General features: G+C 39.5%; 1 protein-coding gene across 1 annotated transcript in view; it reads left to right on the top strand.

Moving 5' to 3' along the window:
- LOC117830342 (A disintegrin and metalloproteinase with thrombospondin motifs 14) overlaps positions 1–18,556 on the top strand; it is a 90,579-nt gene that overhangs the window by 31,075 nt on the left and 40,948 nt on the right. The window contains exons 4-6 of the mRNA XM_034708436.1: positions 1,370–1,526; positions 5,993–6,189; positions 14,668–14,751. Coding sequence (XP_034564327.1) covers positions 1,370–1,526; positions 5,993–6,189; positions 14,668–14,751 — 438 coding nt within the window. The remainder of the gene's footprint in view (positions 1–1,369; positions 1,527–5,992; positions 6,190–14,667; positions 14,752–18,556) is intronic.

Here is an 18,556-nt window from a genome sequence, read left to right as displayed (position 1 = left end):
TCTTTAGTAAAATTAAAGTGGATTTGCTCATGAACAGCAAAATAGAGTTGTGAATGTGACAGAGGACCGGGACTAGGTTGGCTGATCTGAATAGTCAAGTTGCACTGCTCAGCCTGTTGCGTAAACGCACCCTGCTCTGTCTTTAATGTTAAGATGCACTCATTGTTTCTGCTTCTATGGAAATTCTACACTGGATGCAAATAGCAATACTACTTAAAGTGTGAAATTAAAGGCTTAGCTATCAAGAAATGATGGAATGCAAACAACCATGCACCAGATGCAGGCGCACTTGGCTTTAAAGAGATAAGAGACAAAATGCAATCCTTCTGCACATTGCATCAAGATTTTGTGATGTAAGACAAGAAAAAAAAGAGCACCGTCAATATGATCCTGTTTTTAGCACTCTAGACCGATATTCTTATTTTAATAAATGGAAAAAATGTCTGACTTTTGCTGAACAAATCCAGCAGTGACAACTCTATGTTTCTTTGTTCCACCTGGAAATTACGCTCTCTTTGTCTTCTTTCACAGGTCACACTCTAATTGAAATTTCAACAACAAGAGAAGTAAAACAACATTTTAACATAACAGCAGTGTAGGTTAATTTGTTGTTGACATTTCAGTGAACTGTTGATTAAGGCAAACATAATTTAAAAATATCTCAAAAGCAATTAATGAAGAATCATTTTTGTAATGGTACTCAAAGGAAAAGGACAGCTTTTAATTTCTTTACCTCTAAATTAAAAGGCAAGGTCTTTTTTCAAACCCATTATTTAGTAAAGTTAAATAATTGGTTGAGTTTCAAATAAGAGGAGACAACACATCCACCCTCATTGTGTAGCTGATAATATTCCCTTGACTATTATGTACCTCACTTTGAATTAAATTACACAGACTGGAGTAGCACTCTGCAGGGAGATGAATGGGATACTGGGAAGTGACAAAAATCTCAAACTGAAGTGGAGCACAGCATGCAGGTTGGAACAAAAAAAAGTGTTTAAAGTGTGAATATTTTCAAACATCATTGTGGGCTTTGAAGTTTGAAAAAAGCAGGCTGGTAATGGTGCAAGTAGGAGTATCAAAAGAATGTTTTTTTTAAAAATTGACTAATGACATCAAGGAGCTGGAAATGAGTAGCAGACATTGCTTCTAATCATCTCGTTCAGGGTTAAATCACGTGGACACCTAATAAATCCTGGTGGAGGGATTGAATGGCCCCAAATTGTGTCTACCTGCGTCACTCTCCATACCAAACCCTTCTCAAAAATCTCCCAATTGATCAGGCACGCTATAATTACAGCATGCAGTGAAATTACTGCCCTTTGAAGGAGGAGGGGGTGCACTAATTGAAGCCCTCATTTTTTTCCAGGCAGGTCTGATCCGGACTGATAATGGAGAGTTTTTCATTGAGCCCCTCGAGAAGGGCCAGCAGGATGTGGAAGTGAAGGGGCGTGTCCATGTGGTCTACCGCAGGTCGGCCATCAAGCGGGAGTCGGGCCAGCGGAGGGAGGACCTCCACAATGAAGGTAGGCGAGGAGTAGCAGCTTGACGTCAGTGGAAACAAAAAGCACTGTGTGTGTGTTTTGAGTGTGTGTTTGGACTGCATGTGAGTATGTGGGTGTGTACATGTGAGTTGGTGCAGATGTATTAGTGCACCGGGGGTTCAAAGTAGCAAAGACTGTTTCAGGAAAACTAAACCCAGGTCAGTGACACATGAAATAGACTCAAAAGCATTCAATAGAAAGAATAACAGATAAAAAGATGTTGAAAACGTTGTTAACTATTGATTATTATAACTTTGATGGTTTTGCTGCATTAAAGGGCCAGTTGCTTTATATTTTGATGTTCTCTTATTTTGACCTATGCTGGATATACTTCACTTCAAAGATGAACATGTACATAGTTTAAAAATCATCATGTAACTTCTACTGCTCTTAAAGCATTCCCTGGTTTCCGTTCTTTTTCCTGTGAAAAACTTCTGTTACCGCAGACTTATGAGGCACGGAACTATCTCTTAAGACCTGACAGAAGTATTTTCATATTTAAAATGACACAAGTAACTATTTTGACTATAGACCATAGATTGTATAAATAATGGACGTAGTATCCGTGACGTCACCCATCTGTTCCTAAACGCTGTTTTGAATCCAATCGTCGGTGGCAGCCATATTGGAAATGCGGAACTCAACCAGGCAGAGTGTGACGTAAAGGGGTGGAGTTTGAGCCTCTTAGCCAACAGCTATGTGTTCCCGTCCGGGAGTCAAGTAAGTCATGTCCTTATTTGGGAAAAAAAACTTGTAATCTTAATATCTTCTGAACCGTTGCATTAGAAAAAAATTCACCCCCTGTACAGTGTGTTCCGATAGAGAAATTAGCTACGTAGAGCCAAGCCGTTTTTTTAACCAGGCTGTAAACATGTTTATTAATGCTGGAAATATCGTCTTTTTGAATTGGTGTCTATGTGGTTTCCGGTGTTATGTGGCAGCCAGCCTCAAGCGGATTCTCGATAAATTACAGTTTATAACACTTCCGCATGGACTTCATCGTTTGAGACCGGAAGTTGCAGCTTGCTATAGACCATCCCTAAAAGTTGATGCAGCATTTTACCATCTTTTAGCCCCTTGTTTTGGTTTCACTTTACTGCTTTGGTTCATGCCTAGCATTCTTTTCAACCTTGTTTACATTTGCAGCAGGCAAATGGACACTTTTTGCCCAGCACCAAAGGTACTGTATGTCAGACAGTCATGTTTAGCAACACTCAGGTATAGAGTGTTTAGTGCCAAAGAATCACATATTTTACCCACCCAGAAGTCGTGGAGACCAAACACAGAGCAAAAAGAGGAGTGAAAACTATACCTAAATTCATCAGATACCCAGAAACACAGTTACCAGTTCTTACAGACTTATTCTAACTTGTACTGATAAACCCTTTGATTACGAGTATAACCTCTGCTAAAGAACAATGACAATGCAACAATGACAGTTATAGCAGCATACAGTATGTAACATATGTAGTTGGATGGCGTATTCAAGTTTTAGAATCTGTTTACAAACAGTGTTTGGAAAGGTACGCATCTGAATTCAAAAGTGTGTTTAGATCTGAGAAATATCTTAAAATTATTTGTACATAAATAGAAACTCAATTCTTCAATCTGTAGCTTTTAGCATGCACCTTAAACCAATACACTCATTTTGCTTAACAGCGGAAGCAGTGCTCTCTAAACCAGCTGGTGAAGTGAGGAATGCTTGGCTCCAGAGGTAGTTCTGGGGACCCAGTGAGGAGCAGGGGGAGGAGGGTGGAGGGGGGTGACCTTTTTGCAGTCAAACGACTAAACTCTATCATGTGCTCCTTCTCTATTTCTCCCTCATTTAAACAACAGCTTGAGCATCTGCTGTAACATACTTCCACTGTACATACTAGTTTACTCAGTAAACTATGCTGTTAGAATGACGTGTAGCCTCTTTTGTTTGACTTCTCTTTGGGATCATTCAAATCAAATCACTCTGCCACATTTCAGGCTGCATGATGTTCAATTTTATTTTCAGTTACATTCTTCTATAAAGTGATACAGATGTGTGTTTTGATTGGAAACCAGCCTTTTTATGTTTTGCACTAGAGCAAACAGGAACTTTTAGGTAGTAAAATCATATTCTAAGCTTTTACCAGTTAAGTTAATTTTCTTTATCCCTGATTTTATAGGTATTTATGGAGTCTGATTAATAATGATGACAGAACAGTTGTTTTGTTACCTACTTATTAAAATGTAGCAATTGTTGAACACTAGCATTGATATGGTGCTAGATATAATTTAACAGAACTGGGTCTCAAAGAAGGCCTTCTTTTTCAACGTATGTAGTCCTTCACAGATTAAATGGTGTCATCGTTCCATTGGTTTGTTAGTTAAGTTTGTACAATATGCAGAACTTATAGTTTAAAAATTCAGCATGCAATTTCTGATTTTCTACAATCCAAATTTCCAAAAACTTGGGACCCCATGTAAAATGTTAAGGTGCATTTTGACCAAGAGTTACGGAACTACTACTTTCCCCGGAACTAAAAGGTTCCTGTGCCCCCATTGTTGTCTGCGTTTCGACCGCGGGCTGATGTCATGGGTAGATTGTGCAAATCAGTCCAGTGACGTATGGAGAAAAAAAATTATATTCAATAATATTTTGAAATCTTAATAAAAAACTAAACTAGTATGCATTCCCAGGAACTCTCTGTGTTTCAACAACTGAGGAAACTCCACAAACACCAACCGAAGTCCCAGGACCTTTGAAAAGTACTACCCCCCAAGCAGGGGCTTTTCAGGGGGGAGATTATCTACCCCTGAACTCAATTTAGACCCTGGTTCCTCCGGTCAGAACGCACATAGTTCAGGGGTAAAGTCCCTGTGGTCGAAAAACACCTACAGTATACAAGAAATACATTTTGATGGTGTGTAAATAATTTAAAACCTATATAAAATTGAAAAAAGTCCACTTCTCAAATGTTGAAACTGAAAAATTTTAGTGTGATATATAAAACATGTATGCTCATTTTAAATTTGATACCATTAACACATTTTTAAAAAGTTGGGACAGGGGCAACAAAACAGTGAAAAAGTTATATAATGTTAAAAAAAGGAAACATGGGTGAAATATCTCCCAAGTAACTCGGTTAGTAAAAATGATTTTGTATAAAAAGGGAAATCCAAAGAGCTCATGTCTCTTAGAGGAAAGGTGGGAAACGGCTCACTCTCTGCAAGAGACTGTGAGAGCAAATAATTCAACAATTTCAAAATAGAAGTTCCCCAGCTTAATAAAGTAGTAGGGGGGTCCTGGTGGCCTAGTGGTCTAAGCGCCCCACATACAGAGGCCACAGTCCTCGTCGCAGGGGTCGCCGGTTTGATTCCCGGCCGGTCGACCATTTCCTGCATGTCTTCCTCCGTTCTCTCTACAATATCAATATCAATATTGGATGGCCGTAATTTTCAGGCCCTCAGAGAGCACTGCATTAAAAACAGACATGACTTTGTTGTGGACATCACCGCATTATCTGATAGTCCCCCGGTTATCCTCTTTTTGTGTGCTCTTTATTATCTCTCTGCTGCTTGTCTCCCGTTATAAGAAGTAAATCTCAGCTACCCAAGTGAATTCTCCAAACAGGTGCATTACACTGTTGTTCAATCAGACTTGCTATCTCACGTTGTAATCTCATCTTGGTCCATCTGTTTGATCTCACAGTATCTGCTGTTAATGTGAAGTTTACAAGTTATGTCTTCCATCAGGTGTTTCAACTGACAGCCACTGATAGGCTTCAAACTTAGCAGTGGAAGAATTTCACACATACAGGAAACAGCTGGAGGGCTTTAATGACAGGAATGAATGTCGTGCAGAGTTGAAACGAGTCCTCTGGGATTCGCGCTCTTAATGCACACTTCAAAGTCAGGCTAAGTGTGAGGTAGAAATACATTTCTGTTTTGTTGGGCCAGAGATTCACCGCTCTGTTGAAAGTAGTTAGACTAGATATGAAGATAATTTAAAAGAGAGCTTTTCCAGTATCAATAACAGTCACTTTTTGCCTCCAATACTGTCCTGAATTTGAAATGGTACTGTATCTGTCAAAGCACTGATCTGATGCACAATTCCCCCCAAAATCAATTGGTTCCAGCTAAATCATGGTGGTGACAGTAAGGCAACAACAGTTTGGTGGTTGCAGAGAGTGTGATGTGAGTCAGAGGGAGCAGATTGCTCCGTTTTAAAACAACTTTTTAAGAGTATTAAGCATCAATTTTTCACTGCTCTTTTAAAGATCTGCTTACTTGGCTTTTACTTTTTCCCTGTGTATGGGATTTTAAGAATCGCTTTCCTGGATTGTGATCTCTATGACAAACAAACAAGTGTTGCAAAATTTCAAAATAGTCTTAATCATCACAAGCCATTTTTTCCCACATCGCCCACCCCTAATTGAAACCCAGTCTTTATTTGCTGTTTGCATTTTTTTTTGCAGTCACAGACTTTGGGATCGCAAGCCTACCTGCATCTCTGGACCTCGTCGAACACAAACTTTCAGAGTCCGAGCGCAAGAGGAGGCACGCGAAGAAGGACGACTACAACATTGAGGTGCTGCTGGCTGTAGATGACTCGGTGGTTCGCTTTCACGGCAAGGAGCACGTGCAGAATTATGTCCTCACTCTCATGAACATAGTAAGTGTGCTCTGATTTTAAGAGAAGAAAATTTGCACAACTTGCTGCCATTTAAGCAAATATAGATACATAAACATGCCGAACTATCGATGTGAGGATTCTTTTCTGGAATTTGCTTTTTTAAGTGCATAAAATCTGATAAAAGTACGACTTAAATGTTGATAAATAGAGAAAAGGACACGGCCTACTGTGTTAAAAATATAGGAGACATCTTGAATTAGTGGTTTTTGCTGCTAAAATTTGCCTTTTTTTGTGTGTTTTTATCGACTTGTGAAGATATTTTTTCTTCTTATCCTCTCATATGATACGTTTTCACACTTCCCCCTGATCACCACTGTCCTAATCTGTTTATGGATTTAGAGTAAGCATTAGATCTCATGAAATGTAGTTTTTAAAGTTAATACATTGTGAAAATACAGGAGATAGACTGCTAGCTTTGCTGTTTTTATCCATCTGCTGAGACATTTTTTCCTCCTTATCCACACCCTACCACACACTGGTCCCCAGCCTCCTACTGTCTCTAGTTGTATATGGATGTATTGTTTGGTTGATACAAATATTGTATTAAATGTGTTTTATGAATGTCAATATATGGTGAAAATACAACCCACATCATTAGACTGCTGGTTGGCTCCAGAGTCTGGTTTTACGTGGAGGCATTTTCCCCCTCTGCGTCCACTCTCTTAATAGACCTTGCCACACTTGTCCCCAGACCCTCGCTGTCTCTAGCTGTTTATGGATTACCAGATGAGAGGAAGGGGGGGAGAAACTCTCAGCTAATTCATTACGGGTTCCACCAGCTCCTACCACCATAATCTACTTACTGGACCCAAATCCCTCAAGTCAGATTTTCACAGGGTGCTGGTTTCACTCTGTAACAGTTACCATTTGGACCCTGCATGGTGGTCTGATTAGCTGCACTAGACCAATTAGAAAGTTGAGTGGGAACTGTGTTGGGCTGGCGTTGGAAAGCAGCGCCAGGAGCTCGCTCAAACTCTTCCTGCGTGGTATGAAGTGTTTATTTGATTAGGATATTTACACCACCCCAAAAAGTGGGGGAGTAAAATGTAATAATAACTTTGGCTAGTTATGCTTGAGTTGCTGGTTGATGTCTAAGACTCTCTGATAAGCTTTTGAGTCTCAGGTCAAAGGAGAGGTAATATTTTGAAGTCTTCAGGGATAAAAATACCTGATTTTAAAAGTGAAATAAGGTGAAACTTTTTTATTTTCCTTCTTTTTTGAGCAGAATCAGACAAGAGAAATGTGGCAAAGTTTAAACAAACGAGGGTCTTAAGTGTTTAGTTCCACGAGTAAGCCACAGGCTTGCTGTGTCTGAAAGAGCTCTGCCCACTCAAATCCCTCTGAATCCCTGCTCCGTGGCTCCAGAATGTGTAGTACCACCTGGAGAAACTCTCCCTGAGGGATTGATTACTGAACATCCAGTTTGTGTGAAGCCAAGGCGGCTGCTGCGCGGCCTGCCGCACAATAGGAGTGTTGTTCCACCAGGTTTTTGTGTCCATGTCGATGTGATGCCGTACACAGGCCAGGGACACCTAGCGCCTGTAGCTCACAGCTGCTACTCTCATTTTTGAAGCCACAACAGTCACATTCCAGCTCTTGTGTGTGAGTGTGTGTGCTCCTCCTGGCTTTGTAATTATCCCAGCCTACGTGGGGTTAACCAGTCCCTCAGCTGGACTCACCGAAATGCTTTATAAACAGGTCTAAAGCAAAGTCCTGGGCCCCGTCAGGAAAGATATGCAACTAAGTCGTCATGGAACTTTTATGACGCTTCTTTTTGATGCCGTCCTAATTTCTCAGCAGCTTCTCTGAGTCAAGTCCAACATAAGCACACATATATAGGTCAGTGTAGGCTGCTTGAGGAATTTGAGCTCGTAACAAATCTGGGAGAATTTGGGGTCACTCCAGTGCTCTTTACAGCATTTATTGACCTGAATAGGCTTCTGTGAATGGAATATTTGCTTAAATGCCTTGGGTGTAACCCTGCATCCCAGAGCAAATTTGGACTGAAGCCAAGATAGGCTTCCTTCTTTGACAGAGCTTTTGTTCTGCACGGCCATAATTTCTGGCGGGAGAAAGCTAAGTGACACACACACTTGTTGGTGTTTGAGTAAAGGGAAACACTGTGGATCTTGTGGAAATAACTGTCTTTTATGAGGCTGCACAGAGACAGAGACAGGAAAAGCCTGAAAGAAGATGAGACATGCCTCTGCTTTAGATTAATAAGAAGGACTGGGTGTCACACTTCTTAAAGGTGTATGCACTGTCATTGACTTGTGGGGGTTTGCACTTTTAATAAGTTATTGTTTGGTGGCATTCAGTCGTTATGTCACAGCTGAGGAGAGATGGAAGGTGTTGGGAGAAGAGAGTGGGGGATGACATCCAGCAAAGGGCCAAGGTCAGAATCAATCCCAGGGTGCTGCAACAAGGACTTTAGCTTAGGATGCACTTTAACTGATGAGCCATACAAAAAGCTACATTCACTTTCAAACTGAACCTCAGGATGTTGTAATATTGGTGCTCCAGTGTGGGATTTTACATTGTCTTATGGCAAGGAAGAAGCAGGAGAAGTGTGATGTGTAAAGAAACAATACAAGCTTCACATACACACACTCAGGCATACACAAAGCACCTTTCGGTCCTGCCAGCCCTGATGTTTGAAGACGCTATCTCGCCTGTGTTGCACCTCTGCTACTTCCTCCAGGGCTCAGCTTCAAGGATTCATCACACCTTTACACCTCAGTGACATTTACACTGATGACAAAGCATAACAGCCTTGTCTTGAACAAGCCATGGTAAAAGCGTTCGACCGACATCAGTATTTGAATGGCCGATGCCGATGATTAGGTCGGACGATGGCAAATATATAATGGTGATATCACATTGTTGGGTTGTTTTTTTTACATTAGATAAAATACAATTAAATAATAATAGCAAATGATAAACAAAATTGCTGTGCTTGAAAAAAACATTTTATTAAAAAAAATGTAGACAGAAAAATAATTGGTTAAGTAAAATAATGTCATAATGGATTTCTTGATTTGTGGCGAGTCATGTATTGTTATTGAAATAGAAAAAAAATGCAAGTTAAATATTTTGAAAAAAAATAAGCAAACACATAAACAAACAAACAAACAAACAAACAAAAAAGTAATTTACAATTTCCTTATTTCATGCACATTAAAATCTCGTATACATGCTTACCTTAGCCAGTAACATGCCTTAGGTGGATTTTAAATTAATTAATTATATAGAAAAAATACATTGGGTTATGCTTTAGAATAGAACAGAATAGAAAACTCTTTATTGTCATTGTACCAGTACAATAAAATTAAAATTGCTACAGCTGTACAATTGCAAAGTACAAGTTAAAGGTATTAACAAAAACACCACATATACTCGAGTCGTTAGCATACAGAAAAGCACTACATATACTCAAAACACAACTTCAATGAATAGATTTTAAAAATAGATTTCAGAACAGGACTGATATTAATGTCAGAGGCAGTGTTACACTGCATTAATTTATACATCATAACATAATTTACATCAAACACTAGCCTGTCACTACTTTAGATGTGAAATGCTGTCATTCAGGATGGAAAAAAAACATTATTATTTAGAAAATGGTGATATCAGCCACATGAGTGCAGGCATCGGCTGATGCTTATTGTTTCAAGATGCCATTAATTGGTCTGATTTATCAGGAGACCAATTAATCTGTTTGTCTCTTGTAAAAAGGGCAATAGCTAGTTCTGTAAATCAGCATCTTTGGGTATTTTAGCTGACAGAGATTTATTCTAGTCTAATAAAGATCTTCAGCTCTTTCGTTTCACCTTCTTCAGGAAAGAAAAGGGAACGGATGTCTTCATCAGACTTCTGTAGAGTAAAAACTGAATTGCTGTCTGTCAATAAAGATATCTATTTTCACAAAGCCTGGCAACAGTTGTAAGAACAGCTGCAGCATCAACAGCAGCATGGGTCTTGACCTCAGGGCTTTTGTGTGTTAGCCAGAGTCCAGAGACAATAATTAATCGATGACCTTTTGTTGGATCAGTGTTGTGTGTTATTGAATGTCTGAGAGGTGAGAGAAAATGAGTGCAGCAAAGTCATGGTTGCTTTTAGTTCCCAGCCGCTTTATAAAACATGTAAAGCTCATTTCTGAAGTCAGAGGTCTTTTTTTGAACAGCTTCTTCAAAGTGCATTAACCGTTGCTGATTTCACACCGACGTCTGAGAGTGTGATGCTCTATTTTCTGACACACAGTCAGGTTTCTTGCTTTAAAAGATCCAAACAATGTTTCTGCAGACTGAAGAGGAAGAAGTTCAGAGGTGAGGGAGAGATTTATGAAAGACACAAATAGCGCGTCAGATAGGATTTAATTTATTCTCAGTAATATGAAAAGTGCAGGACTGAGGAGGGAAATATGTGACCTGTATTGGTAAAAAGAGTATTGTGCTACTAGAATAAGGAGGGATCAATTTCAGTTTCAGATCTATACCAGTATGTAATGAAGTGAATCGCAGAGTGAGGTGGTTAAATTAGCAAATAGAACTGAAACTGAGCTGCTGAGCCTCAGTAGCTCTCTTTTCTATAATAAAGTATACAGTTTTATTCTCATAATACTCTTACTGTTATTTACCATAAACACAGAGCAATAGTACATTGTTTTTATTGATTTTCAACAACTTTAGACATACATTTATAAACTTTCATACACATATCTTCACATATATATGCATAAATAAGATAAGATAAGATACTTTCTTTCTTTCTTTCTTTCTTTCTTTCTTTCTTTATTTAACCAGGTAAGAGACTCATTGAGATTTAAAACCTCTTTTTCAAGAGTGACCTGGCCAAGACGGCCACTCGACTACTTTATTCGTCCCACAACGGGGAAATTCATGGAGTTACAGCAGCAAACAAAAAGGTGTACAGTACAAGAATTTCAACAAGAATATATATAGAAAAAAAAGTCCATCAGAGACAACAGCTTGGCCATAATCCTCCTGTCAGCCACCACCTCCACAGGGTCCAGGACTGAGCTGGCCTTCTTCACCATTTAGTTCAGTCTTGCTCTCTTGTATCCTGTCCGCCCACAGCAGGTGAAATCCTTCCAATGTGGCGTTCGTGTCCGGTGTTAGCTCTGTTAGCATGATGCTACTCTGGTGCTGGGTTAGCTTGTCCACTTTATCGTATACTGAACACACACACAAAAATCCCAGGTGCATTAAGAAGGGACATAGAAGACTAAGCACATGCAATCGTACATTTAGCAAAGAAACTACAAGTTTAATTTCTGGTTTAACTTGGTTATAACACTGTTATAACACTGTTATAATCCCCCCTACCCCAAAAAACACCTGTGATGCTATCCAAACTCATATCTGATCCTTAAACCAGAGAGAGATGTTTTTATCAGACACACCGTGTTTTTAGTTCCAAACAAGTTGTAGCTTCGAACTAAATCTGTGTGACCCCAATTTTCGTTTCCCGACCGCTTCCCTGTTTGAATTTTAGAATTCAACTTTATTTTACAGTTTGACATTTGACATGGGACATTTCCCGACATGGCTGTTTTAGAATAAAGAGACTTCAGTCACTCAGGTCAAGTTCTATCGGTCAATACTTAATTACAGCAGAAGAACATTGTTTTTCTTTGGCATTTAGGCTCCGAACGTCATCACTCCTCATTGATTCACTTAAAAGAAGTCAGTGAGGATTGATGAGATAATATCTTAAACCCCAGATAGTCGAAGCCTAGGGAGGTGGTGGGGTTGAAAGTTTGAGCACAGCATTGGTAAAGGGCAGCTGTGGTGCTGGCAAAGTGGGGGCAGAGACAGGAATTCAGGCGGCTTAAATACACTGCCTAATTGGGAGATATGCTTGGCAGGTGATTGTGAGAATGACACATTGAAAATGTGAAATTAGTGCAGCTTGAGTTGCCTGCCTGAACCTCCCCTCAGGCGTCCCTCCATTTCAACAACATAACAAATGGATATTTTAATGATGAACAATTTGTCAGTAACGGGTTCATCATCAAAGTTTCTGAGCTTCAAGGGGAGCTGCGATTGTCAGGAGTATTTACAGTCGCGTCTTTGACCGTGCATCAGACAGCCAGAAAACAACTGAGTCATCAGTTGAAACAAACTGAATCCACAAGATGTGACTTGTCGACATCAAACTTGGCAAACTTGAGAAGAGCTAAAGCTTACCTGATAGCTGAGCCACAATTCACCTTTATTGATAATGCTAATAACCGTATTTTTTTTATCAAAGACCAGGATTCAAGCCACATTAATGACTTGGTTACTCAGGCTTTAAATCCGCTACGTGGCTGCTATGTTGAGGGAAGTCAATCTCTGTTGTGTGTGCAATAAAACTGAAAATGTGTGACAACAAAATAAATAAAACACATGTTGAAACCAAGCAGCAACCTCCGGTCTAAAAATATGAGTCCAATGCGGAAGTGCTAAAAACTGCAGTTCATGGATTTCAGTTCGAGGATCCGCTTGAGGCTGGCTCCGGAAGTACCGGAAACCACATACACACCAATTCATAAAAGACGATCTTTACAGCAGAAATAAACATGTTTACAGCCTGGTTCAAAAAACGAGTGTAGTCTGGATAGCTCATTTCTCGATCGGCACACACTGTACGGGGGGTGGATTTTTTTCTAACGCGGCAATTTCGAAGATATTTAGATTACAAGTCTTCCAATGAGAGGCACAGCTGACTTGATTGACAGGCAGGAACACTGTAGCTGTTGGATAGGAGGCTCAAAGCCCGCCTCTTTACGTCACAATCGCTCGACAGCATCAATATGGCTGCCGTTGACGAATGGCCTCAAAACAGCTCTTCAGAAACAGATGGGTGACCGATCCAACGTTCATATTTTATACAGTCTATGGTTTAAACCGGTAATTACAGTATCGCAAAATCCATGTTGTGGCATGTAGTCTGTGATTGGATGTTTCTGGTGTAAATGTTTCATGGCACTTGTAGGTGAGACCATTGAGTCTATAAAGATGGACGACGTGCCTCCACCTCGCTGAAATAAATTATAGGAAGAAAATATTGCACAGAATGTTCAATCATGCTGAGATGCTGCCGGAAATTATTTTCTAAGCTTGCAACACAACATCTAACGTTGAATTTATGAGTCTGTCACATGCATTGTCAGCTCGCCTGCCTTCAAATGCCAGCCTTAAAACATATGTTCCCCTCTCTGTAACAAGTTCAGACGTCACGTGGAGAAATGTGAGGCTGCTTTGTGAGGCTAAATGTCTCTATGTTTACCAAGCAAGAGTCACCCAGTTTGTTTGGCATGCTGATAATTACAATCCATAACCAGCATGTCCTGACTCAATGACCTCATGATGTACAGACAGAGGAACACTCAACCTTTGTTTACTCCTGGCTGTACTGATCAAGCAAAGGGTGAAGAGCATGATGGACTTTATGGTGTCTCAGGGGAAAGGGGGCGTATTTCAATATAATACAAATAAAACACACATGATGAAATTTGACTTGGGATTTGCGATGGATCCCAGCTCGGCTTTAAGTTAAGCATCCACATACCAGAGCATTATTATAAAGCCAAATTGCCCATATATTGTATTTCTGGGTCAGGTTTTTTTTTTCTATTGCATAACAAATGCTGGTTTTATTGAACGGTGGCCAACATCTTTGCAACATATTTCATCATGATTCCATACTTGTTGTAAGAGATGATAAAAGAAACTCACAGATGGTTAGCTAACTACTTTTGGGACTCTTTATGTCAGAGATTAAAACAAAATGTGTGGAAGAAACATCACACAAACTAACTCTACAAAGTGTTTTTGATCCGTGCAAACACTTTTCTACTTGCGTCATTTGAGTTTAGGTTGAAATAAAGAGTTAGGAAAATGAAAAGCTGATAAAGACTTCCCAGCAGTGCAAACATATTACTGTCTGTCTTCTCTTAGAAAACTAAAAGTAACTGGAAGTGCTGTTCCTGTGGAATGGGTCCTTCATTGATGTTATATGCTCTTTTCTTCCCTGCTTTTGAATTGCCTTGTTGTAAAGCGCCACACTCGTATGAAATGAAACTCAATTTGATGTACCTTTCTGAAGAGAGCACCGCAACACCTTATATAAAAGCAGGCACCACTGATTTACATATTAAGCGCCGCCATAACACATCCTCTTTTCAGCACCATCTTTTATGAAACACACATTTTGCACTCAGAACCGCACATCCTTAGGATTGTCAGACACTTCAGATGAACCCAAGGACTCCTTTATTTATTTAATAAAGAACTATGATTTTTTTTACATCTTGGCCTTGTGTTATTTTACATTTTGGACATTTTCCTGCAGTCTCTATATTAGAGGATGCTCTATCACCGTCATCAAATGTATCTCATTTCCTTTCATTTATCAGATATCTAAAGCACACCTTTCATTTCCCCTTAGGTTGATGAAATCTACCACGATGAGTCTTTGGGCACCAACATCAACATCGTCCTTGTGCGCATGATAATGGTCGGGTACAGACAGGTGAGCAATCATATGTTGATATTTTCTAAGTGTGTAGCTTTCACATGTCTTCCAAGGCTGACATGTGCAAGGCTGGGTTATAAAGCAGCATATTTCATCTCAAAGGATCCCGGCTGGCTGCCCTGTTGATTGAACACAACCAGTAATTTAAATCAAAATAGCCAAATGTTGCTATCACTACCCACAGAGAGATCATTTACAGAAGAAATGAACTCACCTCTATAACTAAGTGAAGAGAAGTGACCTTTTATTTTTCTGAGATTTCTTTTTATCCTTCAGAGACAAATATGATGTTTTTAAGGTTTTCAATTTTCTCAACCCCGCCAAAATAAAAGCTTAAACAAGCAGCAGCTAGAATATCTCTGAATGTTTCAATTGATAACTCGCTAACAGAAAATAATGACAGAAAACCAATAGTATCAAATGTGTAAAGAGCGCACAACACAGAAGAGATCGCTCATAACTTAAGAGAAGAATCTGACATTGACTTTTTCAATATAAAAGAGCCAGGCCTGCTGTTTCCCCCTCTTTTCAGTGTTTATCGTAAGCTAAGCTAACAACAGATCTACAGTCAAGATGTAAGAGTGTTATTGATGTTCTCATGAGCCAAAATATCGATCACTTCTTCTTCCGCTGGCTCTCTCAGTGCATTTTAATGCATTAAAGTAACTGCACTCATCCAATTTCTTCAGTGTAATTTACTTGAAACCATGTTTCTGTAAGTGAGAAATTTTAGTCAGACTTCTGTAGGAAGACGATATCTTACCCCTGTATGCATGTATGTAATTGGGTCCTTTAGTCACTTCCATGTTGACAGATATTTGAGATGGAGCAGTTATTACTTCTGGGTAAAAAATAATCTCATGTAGGCTACACGCCACCCCAAAAGTGAAAACTCTTATATGTGCTCAAAGCCACGGAGCCCCGTTTATCATTCTGCTCCACCTCCCCCTCAGTCTGACTTTGTAAACCCTGCTGTAAAACATGGCTGCAAACTCCAACTTTGCAGAGCTTGCTCTTTTAAACTGCACCTTTAAACTCTTACTTTGAAGGACTAGTTTCTACTGCAATGCTCCATTGCTTCTGTTCAATGGACTGAAACTATAACAAAAAGTTTCCAGCAGAATTTTATGCAGATACATTCTTTCTGCTGAGGATTTAAATATCTGTACGATTTTTTTTTATCACTTAAGGCTGGAAACGGGAGATTAGGCTCAAAGGGAGACTGACAATGAGAGATAGTGCAAAAAAAATGAGGTGACAGATAAGATAAAAGACCTGCATTGACTAAGTAAGCAGGGAGAGGATCTTGGAAATCAGTCAAATGCAAACAAACAGTGCTGCAAGAAATCAATCAATCAATCAATATTTCTTTGTATAGTGCCAAAGCACAACAAACGTTATCTTAAGACGCTTTTACAAACATAGCAGGTCTAGAGAGACCCAACTTCAAGACAGTCTTACCTCACCTTAATCCACCATGAGCATTGCACATCGCAATATTTAGCTAGTTTCAGTGGCGAGGAAAAACTTCCTTTTAACAGGCAGAAACCTCAAGCAGAACCAGACTCATGTTAGACAGCCATCATGCCTCGACTGAGTTGGGTCTGGAAAGAGGGATAGAGGAGAACAAGAGACAGAGGGAGAAAACAAATCATTCAGTACAACAAAGGTCAAAGGTGATGCTAAAGATATGATCAGGTTTAAACTCAGCTCAAGCAGCGCATGGCACTTTTCACTGTACCTTCACTCAGTGCGCTAGGAATGCTTTTACAGTTCATTCCATGGTTGCGTAAGAAACTTGATTCTGATTGGTCAATAACCCAAAGCAGCAGTCTGCCATTACCTAATAGCGCACCCTTACTGCACACTGAAGTGCCCACTGTTGCTATAGATGCCAGTCTAATCACAGTCTCCAGCTGACTAACAGCTATTACACTAATCAGCAGGAGGAAGTCAATTTGGCATTGGTTTGTTTCACTGTGTGAGGAAAAAAGAGACAAAAACATCAGAGAAAAGGGAGGAGGAAGGGTTGGAGAGAAAAACTGGAGGCTGAGTCAGAGAAACCTGCAACATCAAAAATGGTGCGGCCAGGTAGTGCATTATGTAAGGACTAATGAATGGAATAGATAATGCCAAGGACTCTGACAGTTCCAAGTCTGAGAAGGTCACTGACCCCCGCTGTAGATGCTTATTCATGCAGACCTGTTCTCATCCTTTGACTTCATCTTCAGTGGAAATGTTCAGTTGAATGTACTAGCAGCCAGCTTTGCTCACTTAAAGAAATTAGTAATAAGAGTAAGGTTGGCTCGTCTTAAGAAGGCAACAGAGTGAACCATTTTTTATTTTTTTATTTTTTTCAGTGTTGCGAAAAAAAATTCTTCACATTTCAATTTACATACAATTATTCATTACAACAGGTATATACTGAAATCAAACTTAACTTTTTTTTCTAACTCCTTCAAACTTCCCCCATCTCCTCTCTTGATAAAGAAATAAAAAACTTACAAAGAACTGTACAATCCTGACTGAATACCACTTTGGCCACATATTGAATCAGGGAGCACAAAGAACATCCCAACATACATTAAATAGTTGTATAGAAAAATAACTTTAGGGGTGAGCCCGACTAAGGATTTGCTTAGTTGAATCTGATTCATCAGATTTTGCCCATAGTCGACGAATAGTCGAATGTTTGTTGTTTTTCCTTATTGACCCAAAGTCTGCATGATGGTGACCGCATGACAATATTACGCATAACCATTTACAATTAAGAGCCTCGTAGCTTAAAGTAAAAGGAACAACAGAATATTATAAGTATAAAACTTAGATTTTTTAAATCTATATTGCAAAAGCAACGAGGTGATGGAGAGAAAACTCAAATAAGGCCGCCATCCGTTAAACATGAAACAACGCGCCGTTATAGAATAAGGAATCAGGAGATATTTAAACAGTGTTCACACAGCAGAGAGCAGCGCTGCGGAGGGTAGTTTGTCCAACTTAAGGCTAAACATTTGTATAATGTTCAAAATCAAACCTGAACCAGCTAAAGGGTTTTTAAATCTCTTAACAGTACCCTTTAAAACAGTCTTTCATCTCGTCTTTGTCCGCTTGAGTCTTTTCAAATTGTACGTGAGGAAAACCATCATGTGTACGGGCAGAAGTGCGCTTCTTGCTTTGTTGACTGTAAATCCTGTCTTTGAGAATATCCTCTCTGATGGCGTGGAGGTGGATGGGATGCTGTGGATTGTTTTTGAGGCTTCGGACAGCTTTGGGTATCCCTCCTCGTTCTTTTGGCCCCGTACAGTTTTTGTGTGGTCCGGTAATCCTTGATCTCACAGCCCTCTTCATGAAGCTGCTCCTCATCTTCATCACTATTTTTTAGGATCAACTGAAGTTTTATTTCCTGACATTTTGAGCTACCATGAACGTAGAATGATTTAAAGGCCAGCTGAGGTACGACTGCTCCATAGCTCCCGCTAAATGGGAGAGTCAACCTTTAATTACGAGGGGAGATTTAATTACCACTTTAAGGAGATTTAACACTTCAAGAGCTGTTCTCAGAATTACATTACATAAATTTATATTTATATAAAAATAGGCTAAATGAGACACTATTTTTACGGGAAACAGGAAAATAATGTAAAATTAGACATTGAGCACCCCCATGGTTTGAATGGAATGATCCACGTTTCATATGCAAATATTCGACTATGAGATTGGCAGTCGACTAAGGCTCGTTAGAACGACTCGTTGAATATTTGACTATTTGGGGTCACCCCAATAAAACATATAACAAAAGTTC

The sequence above is a fragment of the Notolabrus celidotus genome, chromosome 18, assembly GCF_009762535.1.
Source record: "Notolabrus celidotus isolate fNotCel1 chromosome 18, fNotCel1.pri, whole genome shotgun sequence".
Classification (NCBI taxonomy): domain Eukaryota; kingdom Metazoa; phylum Chordata; class Actinopteri; order Labriformes; family Labridae; genus Notolabrus; species Notolabrus celidotus.
The sequence above is the reverse complement of the archived record's forward strand: the minus strand, read 5'-3'. Positions and strand labels throughout refer to the sequence as shown.